Here is a 19023-nt window from a genome sequence, read left to right as displayed (position 1 = left end):
AAAAAAAACCCAATGGATGTTTGGAGCAAGACCGTGGGGTACAATGATGTTTTCTATTGATACACCAATTTTCAGGTCAAAAAAGCTTTAAATGGTTGGAATTTGTGGAAATTTAGGTAAGACTTTGTGCATGGGAATGGAACTTTGGGTTAAGGTTTAACAATAGTTTATAAAACTGACCTACTACATCATAGTTTAACCCAAACTTTCATACTTTGATTACTCATTTTGGACCATTTGAACAGCTATAAAGTCAAGAACCCCACTTTCTGCTTTTTCTTGTTTATCTCTATGTTTTCTATTTGTTTATTATTGTTATTGAGTATTGATGAATTCAAACTTCCCACTCATTTAAAAAAAAATATTAAATCATATATGCTGGCGTGAACATCATATTATTATATACCGATCGTGATTTTCATTTGAAGCGGACGTTTATGTCACTTTAGCGACATACATTTTAAAAATTGTTAAAACATATTATAATATAGCTAATTTACATCATGTACTATAAAAACAAATTCAATTGTCAAATTTTGATGAAGAAAATGAAAGCGTGTCGTGTCCAAATCATCCACAGATCATAGAAAAAGAAACTCCTAGTATAGAAATTGGAAAAGTTCAAACAAAAAAGTTGACCCACTGTCCAGAAGTTCATAACTTAGACATAAATCATCATGGACTTGCAAATTTTGGAATAATTACACCATTCTTGATAAATGGGTGTGATTTTAGGACACGTTACAAGTTAACAGTGGCACAGACCAAATTGAAAGGGAAATTGAAGAACCCATGTCTTACAAGGGTTGCTAGCCCTGATTTGGCTTGTTTGTTACATGGACTTTTCAGAAGAGATCATCCATCAATTCCCTTGTCATCTTGTGAAGTAATGGTCATATTTTGAAATTTGGGGTCTTTCTTTCTTGGAGCTGAGAAAGACTTTTAGACAATGAGGGTGTGCAATAGTAAGTCCACTAAGCAGAAAAGTACACATTTTTGTGCATAATTATTGATGATGTCATATGATAGACACGATGAAATACATATGATATGATCTTGTCAGCTTTCAAATATTTTTAATTTTTAAAAAAATTTAAAATATACGTATCATTCATATAAAATTTGAGAGTCATTCTTCGTCACTGATTAATGTTGATGATAAGAATTTTGACGAAATCCTTCAACGATTAGATTAATAAGGGTCTTAAGAGGAATAGAAGCCATGCTGAAAATGTAGGTATGCAATAAATGACTTATCGATTTGATCTTTATTTGGAGTATTAATAAGTTTAGCCTATTGTACGATCATTGTGTGGTTACCTTGATAGTTCCTCATGTACGTCATTCTATTAAGGGTCTACACTCAGATCATATTTAAGGTACGACCCATATGGGCTCAGGTACATGATCGGCATAAGAATACACGGATCCCAATCCTGTTTGATCATAATCAAATTTGAAGGGCATTTAGGTACTTTCCAAGGTCTGCCTGATCATTACATACAAGTTAAGTACTTCCTCATATGAATTCAAAGATAATGATAAAGATTTCATTACAAGAAGACAATCTCCCAAGGTTCATTACAGGCCATACAAACAGACATTTTGAACTGGTCAGTGGGCAGGCAGTTGTGACAATGACAGTTAGAAAAGAAAGGGGAGACGGCATAGAGGCAGCAAAATAGAGGGCCATATGATGTTAAAAGCTCCTTCCTCATAAGTCACCCCCAAAAGGGTACAAGACCTGATAATCTTGAAACATCAATTCTTACAAAAGTCCTTCTTTTAACTTTATTTTTATTTTATCCATTAAAGTTGCTGCTTCCTCAATCAGCACATGATGTGCTTTTGAGTGCACATATGATATAGCACTCTGCATAAAGAAGAACAGAAGCCATCTTGTACCATCATCATTCAAGAAAAGAAAAAAGATGTTGGATTATTTATCAACATGCATGGCTTTATAAATTGATGTGTTCCTTCTGCATGCTTCAAATTATATGTATTTTTGAGGTATCCTTTCATTTCCTCATTGATTTAAATTGAGGAGGTTTTTTTCTTTTTTCATCTTCTTGAAACGTCGGTCGGCAAGTGAAGGCCGATCAGCGTAGCAATCCTTTGTAAGTGGGATCATAGGAGTTTCCAGCGGTCACTGTGGAATATCTGATTTGAACTATAGTTACCAGCAGAATTTGAGATGTTTTATTGATTTAGGAAGTTAGTTTTTTATGGTTTTCTTTGTTTCATTTTCTTTCTCAGAGAAGTGACCACAAAGATGGTTATGAAGAAAATTGCTGTGGCTGATTAATGTAGTTTCTTGACTGCCATAAATTTAGCAAATGGGAAAGAAGAGAAGTAGCTGGTTGTCTTGTGTGAAGAGGCTTTTCATTCCTCAGTCAAAAGCAAAATCTGAGGAGGTAAATTTCGATCAGTATTTCCTGTTTTGATCTTCATGTTTCACTGTTTTGTTAATCGACCGTCTCCAATTTGATGAGCATCTGTTGCTTTTGGAGTGATCAGAAACCAGAGAAATGGAGGCGGTTCTTGGAAGTGTTTTCATGCAGACAGTATCCTATGTTGGAAGCGCCTCAGAAAGGGCTGAATGAAGCGACGGAAGAACAGAGAAAACATGCATTGGCCGTGGCCATTGCTACAGCGGCTGCAGCAGAAGCTGCTGTGGCTGCTGCAAATGCTGCAGCAGAGGTAGTCCGGCTCACTAATAACCCACACGAACTCGAAAGGAGAAAACAGTACTTTGCTGCTATTAGAATTCAGAGTGCTTACAGGGGACATCTTGTGAGTTACTATTTGAAGTGTTATCTCATATTCTTGAAACAATTCAAGACAACTTTGTTTTGAGGAAAAAACTTCAACTCTCTTTATAATTCTCGGATGTCTAGTTCTTAGCCAAGTACTCTCTGAATGTTTTAGGATAATTATACTGACACTCCTCAACATGAGAGTGCAGGCCAGGAAAGCACTGAGTGCACTGAAAGGAATAGTGAAACTTCAAGCAGTGGTTCGAGGCGAGCTAACTAGGCGCAGCGTTGTTAAAACATTATCATCCATGTTTTTGCTGACAAAGGCTCAGCCACAATTACGACAAAGTGACGTGCGCCCTCTGCTTGATTATCTTAATCATGGAGAAAAGAGACATAGTCTTAGCCAAAAGGAAGGAGTCAAATCTGAGGAACGAAAGGTAAGTGAAGAGGCTGCATTCTAGAATCTCAACTTTTTGATGCATTGCACTTAGGTACAAGCTAACTGAACTAGGAGAAAGCAAATCAGTGTCTTAAATGGACCACATATTTTATTGTTTCTCCTAATTCTCATCATACTTATGAATGAGCTGGATTTCAAGTGCTGAAGTGGAAAAACGTTATTGGCTTCTCTTTGTTGGCAGCTTCAGTGCAACGGCCACAGAAGTTGGGATTTGAGCTTGGTTTCAAAGGAAGGCATGGAAAGCTTGTATCTACAAAGGCAGGAAGCCATTGCTAAAAGGGAACGCATGAAGCAGTACTCCTTTTCCCACCGGGTAAGTTTCATTCTGCTAAAGTTCTTGCTTCTGCACATCAACTGGGATAATAAAATGGATGAGCGAATATGAGGAAGGACAAAGATCATCTCTACCATCATGTTCATTATCTTCAACCAAACTTGTTAGAGTCTTTGTTTTATTTTTTGCCAGGAGAGGATATATGACCAAAAACTGCAAGAAATAACGATCCACAAAGAGAACAGAAAGATCAACAGGTTTGATCAATTTGTAGAGGTATATCAACATGAAGACAAAGAGAAGTTGAAGCCTTCATCTCATAATAGTACTATAGCCGTTGATGCAAGTGGGCTGGCACAACTGAAGCTGAGAGCCATCTGCAGACAGGAAATGGTGGAGGAATCAAATTCACCATTTACACTACCAAGGAGATCGTTCTGTCATGTGAAACAGAAATCAATCAGAGAAGATGGGTCTTTGCCCAGCTCTCCGGTTTTCCCAACATACATGGCTGCCACTGAATCTGCCAAGGCAAAGTCAAGGTCTCTGAGCACACCAAGGCAAAGGCTGAGGTTATGCGAGACGTACTCTGGCGAACTTTCTCCAGTTGGGCTTTCTTCTTGGAGTTCATTTAACAGTGAAATAACCAAAAGTAACAAAAGGAACAGCATTTCTCAGCACACATCTTCTACTTTGGGGACACCCAACTGAGATTAAGATTGACTTGTTTTCTTTTTCTTTGTTAACAGGCCACCAACCAGGCACTAAGATCATAATCTCTCTTGTATATATGTGCATCTCCTTTTTCTGTTTGGGCCTGTAAGCTCAAGATTTTCAGTGTTGTGGGCTGAAGCTGATTTCTGCTTTTCCCTGGTTTGTTTTTCTGGGGAAATACTTCTGTCTGCTTTGCTATGTTTAGCTATCACGATGTCAATGGTTCTAATTCTGCTTTTACTGATTTATTTATCATCTTCAGCGAATTACTTGGAGTACCTGGAAGGATTGAATATACCGTATGAACTATGTATATAAGATCGAAGTTTAACTTTATTTCCTGTCAGAGGCACTCTCTAGTCTCTACCATTTCTTAAATCAGACAATCATAATGATCAAAAACTTCATTGAAATCAAACCTGACCGGATACTTAAGCTTGTTATTAGCATCAAAGAGCCCCCAATGCTGCTCATATTCTGGTTTCTTTAAGTCCTGATCAATCAGGTCAGATACATAAACTCCAACAGGCCTTTTAGGCCTCCTTTGGGTTCCTCCTTTTACATGCTGAATCAAATTGTTCGCGCAAATCTTGGCATTTTGAACAGTTGCTGCAGTTCCACCAGCAGAAGGCCAACCAGTTTCTGCAACTACGACCTCCACTTTATTTCCACCGTACTTCTCCACTGCCACATAAACTGCATCCACAAGAACATCAAACAGATTCCAGTACTTGTAAAACCTATCTCTCACCACAGTTGAAGGAGCTGAGAAAAGTGCATAATCCAACCCTATGCCCTTAGGATTACTGATATAAGGCAGATACAGGTGGAGATTGGCAAGTAATGGACAGTTATTCTTCTCAAGGAACTTGATAACGGAGCCAGTATATGGGCGGACATTGGGGACAAAAGCAGCTCCTGGTGGAGGGTAGAATTGGCCAAGAAGCCGAGGGCTTATTGCAGTAGAGACTTTGATCTTGGTTCCAAACCTAGCTAAGAAAAGTGTTGGCTATGTTTGCATGGCAAGGACAACATACAGTGCAGACCTGGCTGTGGTATTGTCTAATGGGCTGATCTCATTTCCAACTGCTATATACCTGAAATTGACATTATAGAACTTGACGACATTTTTCTGAATCCATGATTGTGCAACAGACAAGTTTCTAGCAATTCCAGGGATGTCTTCATTTGCAACTCCTAAAATGACTGATATGATGTTGCCTCTCAGAGCTTGGAGGAGTTGTTGGTTTGGTTTATAGAGTCGCATTCGCTTTATGTTGTATTTGTTGCACAGAGCAACTGCTTCTTTTGCAAATGGTAGCTTGCTGCCAATTTTTCCGTAGCAGACTCCCATTTGAGCATCTGCATTTGTTCAAATAAAATGTTAGTCTTTGAGACCTGCTATGTGTATGGCGGAGGGGGGAAGAGAGATAGAGAGAGACCTGCTATGTGTATGGCGGAGGGGGGAAGAAGAGAGATAGAGAGAGACCTGCTATGTCTATGCGTTCAAATAAAATGTTAGTCTTTGAGACCTGCTATGTGTATGGCGGAGGGGGGAAGAGAGATAGAGAGAGACCTGCTATGTGTATGGCGGAGGGGGGAAGAAGAGAGATAGAGAGAGACCTGCTATGTGTATGGCGGAGGGGGGAAGAAGAGAGATAGAGAGAGACCTGCTATGTCTATGCCAAAAATTGACACTGCAACCAGCAGTAGTGCAGAATGGTTCAGGAGATATAACTTGGCCATGGGGTACTAACAGGAAAACAGTTCTGAAGCGAACTCTGAGCTTTTCAAAGTCGATGAGGAGATTTTGAAGTCAAAATGTAGACTATAGTATAAGTGAGGCAGGAACTATTCATTACTATCACTTCCTATTTCAACAATACTCCAAGAATATGAAAAACACGATCTCATGAGGTCGATTCTTTTGCGGTGGTAGGTTACTTGTAGGATTTAGATTCTCCATTTCCCTTTACATGAATTGATGCAAATTGATGCGAAACCACATACTCATACTTGTAGATAGACATGAACTTCTTTTGTCTAAAATTTACCTTGTGTAAACGTAATCTCAGAAACAAGATTTGATGTTATCAATAGCAGCCACCATTCATTAACAATCATTTTCCATTTTCCAGATACTGCAGGCATGAAGCATATCTTCTTGCAACTTTTTTACATCAGAGTTCCCGTCTTAAATTGGAAGCCTATTTCCTTACATTAATTTCGGTACTGAAAGAAAGAAAGGCCAAATTCTAACACTAGAGAAATGTTACCAGACAATGTACATAGTAAAAAGGTTGAGTAATACAATACACAATTTTGTTTGCATTATACAATCTCACATTAACCAGATAACAATATAATTAATGCCTGCAGATGTTTGATAAACTTAAACAGTTTCACCTAAACAGTTTCATCCATTTAGAATCAAGCTCAGAGAATCTACGGATGCATTTTCGCTCAACGTTCTTGTAAGAAGTGGCTCAAGAATATTTGCGTCGAGGTTGTGTGATCAATGATTTCCTTGGACCATTTCTCTCTCAAACAAATGACACCTTAAGGTTCTGATTACATCATCCAAAGCCCCATCATTTGCACCCAGATACCTTAAAACTTCCTCTCTACTATGCAAGACTCTTCCTTTGATGAAGTACCTGCTTCCATCTTTCACTATGACACCATGTTCACAGGCCAAATCCAAGGCCTCTGATTTGCGGCAGATTCCTTTCCCGAATCTTATACTTAATTCAGCTTTTGCCATTGAAGGTGCGAGTTTGTTTTTAACTACTTGCACAGAAATCCCAAGACCGGTAGCCTGGCAGCATGGAAATATTCAGATATGATACTATGCCAATTTCATATGAATTTTTGTCCAACAGGAAAAAAAAATATATGCTCATGAGTGAGCAATGCATTATAAATATCTGCTCTACTTGCACCAATATTTTATAAGATACTAGATGTATGTAAACGAAAAACCACACATTTCAAAGATCTGTAAAGATACTAGGTGTTAGCAGATTTTAATCTTATCAAGCACAAATAGGTGCGAAAATGATACCATCACAAAAGAGATATGCGGAAGCATGACAAATCCAGATCTGATAATACTTGTCAGTCTTACCTTATCCTCTGTCTTGAGCAATCCCTTTCTGCTAATTCGCATACGTATAGCAGCATAAAATTTCAAGGCATTTCCACCACAGGTTACTTCATCCACACGCACAGAGCCTTCAACTAATTTCAAATTTTTTCTTACCTGTAAGGATCAGAGAATTAATCTCAACACAAACCATCCATAAGATCCAGCAGAAGGTGCTAACCTGGTTGATAAAAATAATAAGTGTATTGGAGTTGCATAGAGAATAATGTATTTTCCGTAGTGCTTGGGTCATTATTTTTGATTGAAGATCTCTGGAGGAACCACATTGTGAAGTGTCAACTTCACATTGAGGAACAAGAGCTGCTACCTGCAAAAGGAATGTAGATAAAACACTACAGGATAAAAAACATCCAAGGTTTCCTGACGATGATGGAAATTAAAGTACAGAAATACTGAAATTTAGTGGATAAAACTACCTAAGTAAAAGCAAAATAGCACAAAAATTAAATATAAAGAATAATCTGAACCGTCAACCAATTGCATCCAAGAAAAGAAGAATATAGCAATACAAAGAAGAATCCATTTCCAAATCAATATAATGATATATGGAGAAAATGCATGATTGAGTTTTGAGGCAAATGCTTGCAGGGAAAGCTGATACAGCTACCTAGAAATAAATCACCCATTTCACTTCCAATATATCAGATGTCCCAATGCTTCTAATTATACAATCACCGAACAGAATGATAGAACCCAATCCACTATTTGCAAACAATTTGCATAAAAGCATTGTGCCTTCATCTCAATCAATACAAGTTCTCTGCTTTTCGGTATTAGATTATTCATACATCTGTTTTCCAATTCTACAAGTCCTGGTGTATCAACAAATTAACTTTTATGGCAGACTGGGAGAAACTACATCAATCAATCATACATCACACTCGACTACATTTGTAACTAAATAGGAACATGAAAGAGATGACAGGAATTATTTGATATATAATACAAAAGACTATTTTGTGCAGAAGTAGGGATTCTTAGGTTGGTACATACACTGTCAACAACAATAACAGAAATCGATCCACTTTTTGTCAATGTATCCACCACACTCAGCAAATTTTCAGCAGAATCTGGCTGTGAAATAAGGAGATCCTCAGTGTTAACACCTATTGACTCAGCAAGTGAAGGGTCCATTGCATTCTCCACATCAAGATAGGCACAGTAACCTATATGAGGAATAAATTAGTTACATGTGAAGAATAAAGAGAAAAACGATGATGATGTTTAAGCAGCATAAAAGACTGCAACTCAAAAAGTTCGATTGTTTCCTCTATCACAATAATCTTCCTCATACTAGTCAAAGTCACTACATTGATATAACCCACTAAACTCAGCAATTCTACAGCAAGTTATGCATGGCATGTGAAAAAGCTATGGCAACAGTTTCATGCGTGAAGTGACTAGTAGCTAATGAATAGTTTGTAAGAGCAACAAGATCAATAGAGTTAACAAATGATTGTTAAAAAAGGGAATACATCTTTGCAGATAGATCCCTATACCTATGGAAGAAGAAGATAAAGAGCCATCCTTATACAACAAGAAGCTTGTCCATCCATGCAAAATCTTTGGCTTCAAAGCCTACAAGTTGGAACGCTATTTTACTTTTAGCATATCACTGTACTCTAGAAAACCTAATTCCCCATATATTTTTAGATACCAAATCTTTCATTCCGAAAATTGAAGACATATTATTGTGTGCACCTCCAAGCTTTTGAGCCTCCTTAATAACATGTAATGCAAGTGTTGTCTTCCCTGATGCTTCCTGCCCGTAAATTTCTACCATCCTCCCCTGATGAAAGCAATCAACATATGTCATGGATATGCGTAATGTCTAAGTGAAGCTAAAAGACGTAAAAGAGGAAGAAGATTCTTACTCTCATAGAATATATCATTTCAAACAGGAAAGTGCTATGTAACAATAAATGGCCATTAACATTAACTGAGTGAGCAGCAGTAATATTGTAAAGGTGCAAAAATAGAATAATAATGGCATATATCTGCAATCTATGTCAGTAGTTATCAAAAGGATAGCAAATAACAGAACCATGAATGCAACTATTTGTCAGAAGCAAACCTTAGGTAGTCCACCAATACCAAGAGCCTGATCCAGCCTCAATGAGCCGGTGGATATCACAGGGGCTCTTCTAGCCCCAAAGAATCGCTGCAATGACAGCATTGATTCTTTACCAAATTCCCCTGAAAGGTTCGATAGAGCCATACGCAGTGCAGTATCTTTCTCTGTCACCTTGGAATCATCCGGAATATGATCATCATATGCATATTCTGAAACTTCAACTAAGATCAAAACAGAGGAGAACTCAATTGCAAAAAGCGTATCCAAAGAAGAAGAAAACGGAAAAAGAAAAAAGAAAAAGTCGCATAATCAAATATCAATTATACTGAAGATATCAAAACTACAAAAAGATCAGCAGATTATAACCAAAAGAGAGTAGAGCAAAAACTGGAAAATGTAATCTTTACCGGTTGATGATGTATGAATGCTCCGCGTCCTTCTCCAAGCACACTCAGTCTGAAGAATACAAAACAAACATAAATACTTAAAAAAAAAAAAAGATAAAAAATTTATCAGCAGAGCTAAATTTACAGCAATTTAACTTCAGAAAAACACCATTGCAAAACTCAAAATCAAAGTACAAAAATAAATGCCAAATCTAAGTCGTTTTAACTCAGAGTATCACAGATAAAACTATACAACAGTACTCAACATGTTTTTACACATATACATACATATAATACCTGGGGTGTGGAGAGGAGAGAGCGGAATCGAAAGGTTGAAAAGGTACTCAACCGCAAAAGTTTAACTGATTTAGCTGCTAAAGAGACCATTTACTTCAAATTTCCTAACGGATTTTGCGCAGAAATGCCAGAAATTAGGGTTCTTCTTCGAAGCATATAGTGCAAAATACCTGTTCAAGCTGGGTGGCGCCATTTTTACGAACAACCGGGGATGGGAAACTAAATCGTGTTGGTTGCGGGGGAATTCAAGAACGCGACTTTGAGTTTTATTTCAAACAACATTTCAAATACCTATGTTGCCCTTCTTGGGTTATTGCCCACACTATAATCAAACGTCGAACACTTTGGTCACCTGCTTTACGAATTTTTTAGAATAGATTTAAAAATTAAATTGCTTTACGAAAATTTTAAAATAATTCCAAATTTAAAATAATTTAACTCATTTAGCTCCATCCAATCAAGTTCCGATACCAATTAGGGGTTACCATTATATGTTAAATTTTAGTAATTGTATTTCCATTATATGTTATATTTAATTTGTAATTAGTATTGTACAAATTTAAAACTCGCTATATAAAAATATAATATTAGTAACATATAAATAATAATTTTAAAGTTGTCACTAATAAAATATATCAAGTGATAATATTTTTTATCTTGTCATTACATAATTATTAATGTCAAAAATTGTACATGAAGTCATCACTATAAATTATTAGTGATACTTCTATATTGACAGCTAAACAACAATAAAATATAATGACATAAACTATTTATGTGACAGATCATCGTTATATATGTGTCTAATTCCTTGCAGTAACAACTTTATACACTATTTTTTGTCATTAATTTCTACTAATAACAAACTAATTATAAAGAACAATAATCACTATTGAGACAAAACAAAAATTATTATCAGTGAATATATATAATTAGTCATAAAAATATATATATTTATATAATTAGTAGCATTATGATATCACTCACTTTTTCATGTTATAAAACTTACCCACAATTCTTAGACCCACCTGCAACCCTATAGTGCCATGTAGACAGGTGGTTTGAACCCTAGCTGTTTGTCTACATATTTCCCACATGCTGCTTGAACCCCTTATGCATCAGCAAATCACCAAACTTGGCACCATCAACAGTTTGCCAAACCTGCTAGCTGTGTATGGCATCGTTAAACCCATTCGCGTGTACTATCTGTCGTCAACTGTCGAGGAATCCCACACATCGGGTGCTGCTTTCAGACCGTCTGCCTTTTTGCCGAAGAATGCTGCACACAGGTGCTACCTGCGCGCACTATCTGCCAACTGTCCTGCACATAGGCGCATAGCTCTGCCTATGCACGCACATTATGTGCATCCAATTGTCATTTTCCACAACATCTCGCACATTTGTCTCAATGTTGCTGAGACTTCAACCCACGATGCCCACATAATGCTGACAATCGGCTAATGACACCCCACATGTACTCCAGGCCTACACGTCCACTGCAGTACTATCGCATTACCATCCAGCGTTTCTTGACGGACTAGTGTTACTCTGCATCACTATAGACCAATATTATGACACGAACACCGCATCAATTTCTGTTGTCCCTTATCGACACCCATTGTTGAGTCTAGCATGCAAGCTTGCCATATTAGAGGGAACGAAATTATAATATAACTAACAATTTATATATGTTTTCTAAAGAAATTGACAAATATGGCTATGGAATTGTCGCCCACAAGTGATGAGGGCGTGGTGCCATCGCCCTTCTATATGGAAGTGGTGCCGTATCTTCACCACCATTTAAAAAAAAAATAACAATTAAAATGTAATTTAATTAAAAATTAAGAAAGCGTTAAGTTTTTAAAGAAAGTTAAAAAGAATTAAGAAAATTAAGTTACTTTTTTAAATATATATAATATAAAAATATTTAATATCATTTATAATAAATAATATAATTTATTAAAATATATCTTATCAGTATAAGTGTCATAACATGTGGACTTATAGGTAAATAAGTTGTCGATTCTTTAAAAAAGTATCTGTCACGTAAGCAATTTTTAGCTTAGATTCAAAATAATATAAAAAATTTTAAATCAGACTTAATTTTATTATATTTTAATTTTACAGAACTATTTATATAGATGGTATGTTTTAAAAGTATTAGAATTAAATTAAAGGATAAAAAAAATAATTTACCAAAAAATTGCAAAAGGAGTAGGCAACAAAAGTCAAGGGTTTAGCTTTTCCGTTGACCAGTTTTCTGTCAACTTCATTCACAAACTCTCATTCATCTGATTCTTCTTGCACTTTAAATCCCAAGAACTGCAGCAAATAAAGAGAGAATTCTAACGATGTCATCGGCGATTGCTCAACTCTCATGTTTCTCTTCCGTAATTTACAACCGCCGACTGCAGCTCAACTGCGGATCATATTCCCGCACCGCCAGTTTTGGCCGCGGAAGGGTACGGGTGTTTTTGTTTTTATTAATTTCCCAGTTCTTATTCTGAATGTATTTCCGGGTGGAATGCTGAATTTTTCATATTGCTATGGGCTTACGTGCCAGGGTTTTGCATCTCTGGTGTTGGTTGAGATGATGTATTGAGAAATCAATTTTTGTTTGTTTGTTTCTTTTATATTTTTGTTTTGCTGAATTTCGGTCCAAGAAAATACTATGGAATGGATTGGAAATTTTTCATCTGTTTGTCTTTTTCTCTGCTTTAGTTCCGCAGGATCAGAATCGAGACGTTAGTTGCAATGTGCATGAGTGTGAATGTTGGCTTTTTCTTTATTTATTTGAAAGTAATGTTTTGCGGCTTAATGCCACTTGCTATTCAGTTCTCATAAATAAAAATAAGAAAATTTGTTGGACTTGTGAATGGACGGATTTAGATTAGATGTTACAATGTAATAAATGTGCTTTACTTTGTATCTTAAAATGCATTTTCAGTCACTCGTAGAATGCCATAATAGTGAAATCAAAACTCAAAGAGTGGTGAAGAAAGGAAGTTTGATGTACAAATTCAAAAATTATTTTGTGAAATAGCACAGTGTGGTGCTTTGTGTATACAAGCTGGGCAAGTGGAACAGGTAGTTATTCTTGCTTGGCTTAAACTTAATATGAGCATACTCATTTCCAGCCAGCGAGGCTTGAGAGTCTACTATTGAGCTTTTCAGTTTAGCAGTTTGTGCTGTTATTTCATGTTCATAACCTAGAATCTGGTAGCAGCTATCAAGCTGATACAGTTTCTGCTATTTGTTTATCATTTGAAAGTTATGCATCTTGACTTTGTCTTCAGGTTTCAAATGTTATGAGCAGTGATGGACGTGGTAGTGAAGTATCCAACTTGGCTGATAAGACCACGCCAAGTTACGTAGAAGATTCATCAAAATCACATGGGAGCTCTACAAAGGCAGATCCCCTTACAGAAGGTTTTGTTATTGGAGAATCGAATGGGCGCATACAGGAACAAGTCAATAGCCAACCAAAAAGGGGAGCAAAGATTCACGATTTTTGTTTTGGGATCCCCTTTGGTAAGTATCTGCTGACCTAGAATTTCCCTTTTCTGAATAATAATGAAATTCTTTCTGCACTTTGTTTAGATATCCTGGGCCCTTTTGCATTTCTGATCTGGACTTTCTCTTTTAAGATGTTTTAAATTCTGTTGCTGGTTTGTGATTGCTTCACTATGTCAATTGTTTGTCAAGAGTCAAACAGCTTCGTTTCTGTGGAAAACTAGAAGTTTTAGGAGTTGAAAAGAATTGCCAAATCGTAGAAAATTGCACTCCCTTGTATGTTCCCTTTTATGTTGCACAACAACCCTAATGAAAGGGCATTAGTTATGGAACCAGATTCTGGCAAGAATAGTGGTCGAATGATTAGTTCTTACTGTTTGTCTGGTTCGGAACATAAAAGAAGGAAAGATCACCATCCGGAACTGTGAACTCTTGATCATCAAATTGTTTTGAAAGGGCATTAGTTATGGAACCAGATTCTGGCAAGAATAGTGGTCGAATGATTAGTTCTTATTGCTTTGTCTGGTTGGGGAACATAAAAGGAGGAAAGATCACCATCCAGAACTGTGAATTCTTGATCATCAAATTGTTTTGAACCTCAATCACCTCCAAACTCAATTCCCTCAAACCCGCCCCCACCCTGCACCAATGCCCCAAATAAACAACAGAGAAATAAAAAGGGAAGTCTTCCAATCTTAAAACAAAACAAAATTCTCCTGATGGTGGAGTTTAATTAAGTAGAGTCATCGATTTATCAAAGTTTTGGAATTGAACTCTGATGGGACTCAACTTCAGATAATCTAGTGGTGGGTGTTTGTCTCTGGATCTGGCAGCATTAGTACAAGTACTACTCTGTGCAGTGTGAAACACCAGAAGAAGTATGCAGGATGTAATGCAACATAATTTGTAATTGTGCTGGATAACTGTTAGTTTCGTTGTCTTTATTGAAACTTGAAATTGAACAGTAAGTTGCTTTTTAACGTGTCTTTTGTTCTGTCAGAAACATTAGTTATGTGCACTCTCACTCAATGACGATTACATGCAAGTTATTTTGATATTTAAAATTGTTCATAGTACACTCATGTAAACTTGTTGAACTAAGAAGTTCTTTATTTACCATAGGCGGGCTTGTCCTAAGTGGGGGACTTCTTGGCTTTATTCTCTCAAGAAACCCTGTTACTTTGAGCACTGGTGTGCTTTTTGGAGGTGCTTTATTGGCACTTAGCACTTTCAGTTTGAAGGTTTGGAGACAAGGAAAATCCAGCTTACCATTCATACTGGGTCAAGCAGGTGATTACATTTTTCCTGGTGGAGGAATCATTATGACAGTTCTCTTCTCCGTATTTATAACATATGATTTCTGTTTTCTTGGTATCTTTTAAGTGCTTAAATATCAATATGAAAGCCAGTGCGTTGACTCTGCCTAATTAATGGGACTTTACATCCTTTCAGTTTCATCTTTTCTGAACAATGTTTTAAAGATTAAAAGTTCAACTATCCCTCTACTTTTTTTTAAATATGTGTACATCAGCTTAAGCAGTTGCCTGAGGTTGTTAATTTGCAGCCTTCCTCTTCATTTAGGTAAATGGCATTCCACGACGTGTATATTGATAATATGCTCTAAGCATACTTTGGGTTGCAGGAGAAGATCTGCTGGATATGATTCTAAGAATTGTGAAGTGCATAACTAGTCCTTGGCATGCCCGCACTGGAGACTTTTGAGGGCCTGATGTAGTGAACTAAACAAAATTCTCAAACTCTAAATGAAGCCTTTAAAAAGAAAGCATGAGTGCCATCATCAGCAATTTGGAATGGTTTTCATGCTGCAACAGTACCTTGAATCTATAAGCATGCATCCAAAAGTATGCTTCTAATATGGTCTAGAAGAAAAAAGAACGGAGAAATCAATTTTCAGACCATAAACCGACTAGATTATATCCTTATAGAAACGTATAAACCAACGCATTGTTTATTAGAATCTCCAATCCACTCATCATAATTAGTTAGGTGTTGGGAAATCCAAATAGTAAGATTTAAAAGTGAGATGAAGATTCAAACAATAGAGTAGGATGTGATCCATATTAGGTAGCTAATTAAGCTCCTCATTTAATAGATCAAATGCGACAGGATTGGAAGATTGGCGGTAGGGGATGGAGGAGCTATTGTTGTTTAGCAATATATGGCTAAATTCTTCCACACATCTATTGTCACAGGCTATGTTGTAATTTAGCAAACATCTGGTTGTCTGATAAATCTTTTACCTTAATCTTTATGTAATAAATATGGCCTTCTCAATAGCAATATCAATATGAAACTTCATGTGTGATTACATGATTAAATTACTCTTACAGTATGTCCTTTTTCACTTTTGTCATTATATAACTGGGGGGTACCAAATGATGCCATCTTATCCCAGAAATTATTCTCAGCTATTTTGCATGTTAATTCTCCCTTTCAACCTGCTTTTATGAAACTGATTTTCTGTTAATTAAATTATATCCAACATTAGTAATCTGTTTAAAATATTCTATGACAAAAAACAACAGTTCAAATTACTTATTAAACGCGGACCTAGTCTGCTTGGTGCTCAAAGGCCTGTGAATTGTTTTGCAGTGTTTGACTCTAGCCTCTTCAATAGGCTCATGTCTATGTTCTTAGGGCTTGTGCAGTGAGTTACTTTTCCCTTTTTCTTCTAGTTTTATCGTATATCATTTTACCTATCTTTCCCAACAGGCTAAAATATGGTGCTTGCAGAAAAACTTCAATAAGTCTCATCCATATTTTGTCCAATGAAATTATGCAGCAAGTTGTTTTTTCTTTTTCTTTTTGTTTCATGGTATAAAATTTTACCTATCTTTTCCCAACAGGCTCACAGAAAACTTCAATAAATATCATCGAGCTTTCTATCCAATGAATTATGCAGCTAACGTCTTAATAATTTAATGTGAGAGTATGCATATAGAATGTTGGTCATGGAATTTAGCTAATATGTATTGTTCTCATTATGTTTTTGGGTCATCTGACTTAGTTAATAATCAGTCTTCACCTACTCTACCATGCAGTACTCTCTATGGCCCTTCTGTGGAAGAATGTTCAGGCCTATTCACTGGTAATGAGTCAGATTTCTATTATTGTTTTACCTGCTCTCTACTTTATAACCACATTAACCGAAAATGTTGATAATGTTGCAGTCTAAAAGACTCTTCCCTGCAGTTTTTAATGCTGTCATCAGGTACTGTGATATGATTTTACCATTGCACTTTTTAGCTGAACATTGTAACATCATTCATTTTGTCACTGGTTCTTTTCTGCTTTAACATGTACCAGTGCTGCGATGCTCTGCTTCTATTCCTATGTGGTGATATCTGGAGGTAATCCTCCACCAAAGAAGTTGAAGTCTCCCGCATCTGTTGAATCATTGTAGGCTATCTAAAGATGAGACAATCTGTGGCTTTCATTGGAAACATTTGCTCTTTTGCCCGTGGAGGTAAGTTTATATGTGAGTAAGATCAAATTTTATCATTATGGGAGTTTTCAAGTCTGAATTTCAAGTACCTGAAGTACATGTTGAGATAGGAGCAAATGATGATCAGGATGTGTAACATAGATTTGTACCTCAACAAACGTATAATTATGGATATATAATCAGAAACCTGCCTGAATAAATGTCAACTTTCCACTCTTGAGTTGTCATCTATGTAATTCATGTAGAAATCAGTATTGACCTGAACATACAGTTATACTTCATTTTAATTTTGAGCTACATTATAGTACTGTTGCGGAGTCGTTTCTGGACAAGTTCTACAAGTATCATTGCTAACCTGTGAGATTTGGTCATCAACTTGTGACAGGTGAGAAAACCATCACAGTGGTAAGAGTTTGTCATCCGCAATAGCTATTATCTGACGTAATAGCTACGTTATTTTCAGTTGTGATTGGACGTTTTATGGACAGGGGAGAGTCATGATAGTTTGCCATTGGAGGCAAGATGGAATTCCACTTAGTTATCCATCTATACCAAGAATTGTGGGAATGGGTGGTTCTCAAGTACAAAACTTATTTAAGACTTTAACAAAGGCAGTGCACTAGTACTAGAGGAATGGGATAGATCTCACTCTTAAATCTGTATGATGTGAAAATCCGTGATAGTTCAGGCATATATCTGAGTGATATAGGATGAAATGGGTCCTTGAATTTGAACTCTCTTAGGCTCCACATCGATGAACAGATTTGGAGTTGAGTGAAGGACTTTGGAGAAAATTGAGTTCATATTAAATGAACTTGAAATCCATCCTAATGCTACTAAATATAAAAAATAAAAAATTGATTATTTGAAATCTTTTTTCACATAGTATTGTTCAAATATGTATAGTGGATTTATTATTATGGATTTGAAATTATTAAATGCGAATACATTGATCCAAACACAACATTTGAGGAGTTTAGGCCAAGTTTATTTAGCATACCTTATAAGATATTTTTTAATTTATAAAATGCTAGATTTTATTTTAAAATTAAGTTTGTGAAGCTCTAATATGTTGGAAATAACAATTCTATAATTAAAATTGTCAAAACTGCAGGAATTTAGATTCCAATAAATTAAGATCTCTTTATGTATTTTTCTTGAAAGGAAATTATAAAATATTATATTCTAGGGATTTGAGCTCATTCCTATAACCATTCGATATAACATTGTTTGACATCTTATAAAAGCTTATAAGTTCATTCAAACTTGTTAATACTTGTTAAACTAGAAGTAGTATTGGATATCAATTATATCAACTAATTCAAACATATTGACATTTGACATGAGTAGGAAAAGGGAAAATAGTTTCCAACATAGGGGGATATGGATATGCTCACTATATCATTGCCCAACAAATGTTCCATTGCCAACCACATATTACCCAAGGAGAGGAATCAAAGAACCATATAGACATGATATCCAAATCCCAAGCAACCTTATTTAGATCATTGCTAATGTAGGATATTTTGGGATAAGTTGACAAAGACATCCAACTTTTGGGAACTCATCCACGTGGCAACATGCTAAGCTATTGTTGGGAGCCCCTCTAGACCAAGCACTTGGGCCTTGTCATGTAAGTGCTGGACTTGTAAGTTGTAGTGGTCATAATTAGGATGGCCCATAAGCACTAACAGGCCTCAACCAACTTGCAATCGTCTCAACTTTTCAGATGTCCCTTCAATGACTTCTGAATATCTGCTGTTGCTGATTTGATAAAGTGATTAATAGACGAAGTGATGGACAACGAAACTAAATCACCATCAAATAATAGTGTATTTGACCTGAGAGATTGATAAAAGTTTTATGTATTTTCAGTTATCATAACTCAGTATAGTAATTGACTGAGAGGTT

The 19023-nt window shown here is 36.2% G+C and overlaps 3 protein-coding genes and 1 pseudogene across 7 annotated transcripts; 2 read left to right on the top strand and 2 right to left on the bottom strand.

Moving 5' to 3' along the window:
* LOC105159861 (protein IQ-DOMAIN 14) lies at nucleotides 1588-4476 on the top strand. 3 transcript variants are annotated; one of them, XM_011077067.2, is made up of 6 exons: nucleotides 1588-1735; nucleotides 2260-2417; nucleotides 2521-2796; nucleotides 2969-3199; nucleotides 3404-3535; nucleotides 3689-4476. In XM_011077067.2, exons 2-6 carry the CDS (start codon nucleotides 2340-2342, stop codon nucleotides 4205-4207), a joined length of 1236 nt encoding a protein of 411 aa, XP_011075369.1. In that variant the 5' UTR covers nucleotides 1588-1735; nucleotides 2260-2339; the 3' UTR covers nucleotides 4208-4476. The 3 variants fall into 3 exon arrangements, with proteins under 3 accessions (XP_011075369.1, XP_011075368.1, XP_011075370.1); XM_011077066.2 differs by lacking the exon at nucleotides 1588-1735 and adding an exon at nucleotides 1748-2013; XM_011077068.2 differs by lacking the exon at nucleotides 1588-1735 and adding an exon at nucleotides 2026-2120.
* Nucleotides 4246-5685, bottom strand: LOC105159860 (annotated as a pseudogene).
* Nucleotides 6348-10326, bottom strand: LOC105159859 (DNA repair protein recA homolog 2, mitochondrial). 2 transcript variants are annotated; one of them, XM_011077065.2, is made up of 8 exons: nucleotides 10134-10326; nucleotides 9858-9906; nucleotides 9451-9659; nucleotides 9078-9165; nucleotides 8370-8542; nucleotides 7537-7683; nucleotides 7338-7472; nucleotides 6348-7028 (listed from the first exon to the last, which is right to left on the bottom strand). In XM_011077065.2, the coding sequence occupies exons 1-8, from the start codon at nucleotides 10221-10223 to the stop codon at nucleotides 6726-6728; spliced, it is 1194 nt and encodes a 397-aa protein (XP_011075367.1). In that variant the 5' UTR covers nucleotides 10224-10326; the 3' UTR covers nucleotides 6348-6725. The 2 variants fall into 2 exon arrangements, with proteins under 2 accessions (XP_011075367.1, XP_011075366.1); XM_011077064.2 differs by having other exon boundaries at nucleotides 6350-7028; nucleotides 9451-9671; nucleotides 10134-10325.
* On the top strand, nucleotides 12408-17376 carry LOC105159858 (protein FATTY ACID EXPORT 1, chloroplastic). Of its 2 annotated transcripts, XM_020693085.1 has the most exons (7): nucleotides 12408-12595; nucleotides 13430-13664; nucleotides 14769-14936; nucleotides 16260-16314; nucleotides 16709-16755; nucleotides 16838-16878; nucleotides 16974-17376. In XM_020693085.1, exons 1-6 carry the CDS (start codon nucleotides 12485-12487, stop codon nucleotides 16840-16842), a joined length of 621 nt encoding a protein of 206 aa, XP_020548744.1. In that variant the 5' UTR covers nucleotides 12408-12484; the 3' UTR covers nucleotides 16843-16878; nucleotides 16974-17376. The 2 variants fall into 2 exon arrangements, with proteins under 2 accessions (XP_020548744.1, XP_011075364.1); XM_011077062.2 differs by lacking the exon at nucleotides 16260-16314 and having other exon boundaries at nucleotides 12412-12595.

The sequence above is a fragment of the Sesamum indicum genome, linkage group LG4 (assembly GCF_000512975.1).
Source record: "Sesamum indicum cultivar Zhongzhi No. 13 linkage group LG4, S_indicum_v1.0, whole genome shotgun sequence".
NCBI lineage: Eukaryota > Viridiplantae > Streptophyta > Magnoliopsida > Lamiales > Pedaliaceae > Sesamum > Sesamum indicum.
Note: the sequence above shows the minus strand (reverse complement) of the source record. Positions and strands in the feature narration are given on the sequence as shown.

Coding starts and splice junctions, on each gene's coding strand:
- LOC105159861 (XM_011077067.2), top strand. CDS start 2,340: ATGGGAAAGAAGAGAAGTAGCTGGTTGTCTTGTGTGAAGAGGCTTTTC. Junction 3,200..3,403: donor TCAAATCTGAGGAACGAAAG/GTAAGTGAAGAG, acceptor CTTTGTTGGCAG/CTTCAGTGCAACGGCCACAG. Junction 3,536..3,688: donor AGTACTCCTTTTCCCACCGG/GTAAGTTTCATT, acceptor ATTTTTTGCCAG/GAGAGGATATATGACCAAAA.
- LOC105159859 (XM_011077064.2), bottom strand. CDS start 10,223: ATGGTCTCTTTAGCAGCTAAATCAGTTAAACTTTTGCGGTTGAGTACC. Junction 9,907..10,133: donor CTCTCCTCTCCACACCCCAG/GTATTATATGTA, acceptor TGTATTCTTCAG/ACTGAGTGTGCTTGGAGAAG. Junction 7,684..8,369: donor CTGTTATTGTTGTTGACAGT/GTATGTACCAAC, acceptor TTCCTTTTGCAG/GTAGCAGCTCTTGTTCCTCA.
- LOC105159858 (XM_011077062.2), top strand. CDS start 12,485: ATGTCATCGGCGATTGCTCAACTCTCATGTTTCTCTTCCGTAATTTAC. Junction 14,937..16,708: donor ATTCATACTGGGTCAAGCAG/GTGATTACATTT, acceptor TCTACCATGCAG/TACTCTCTATGGCCCTTCTG. Junction 16,756..16,837: donor ATGTTCAGGCCTATTCACTG/GTAATGAGTCAG, acceptor ATAATGTTGCAG/TCTAAAAGACTCTTCCCTGC.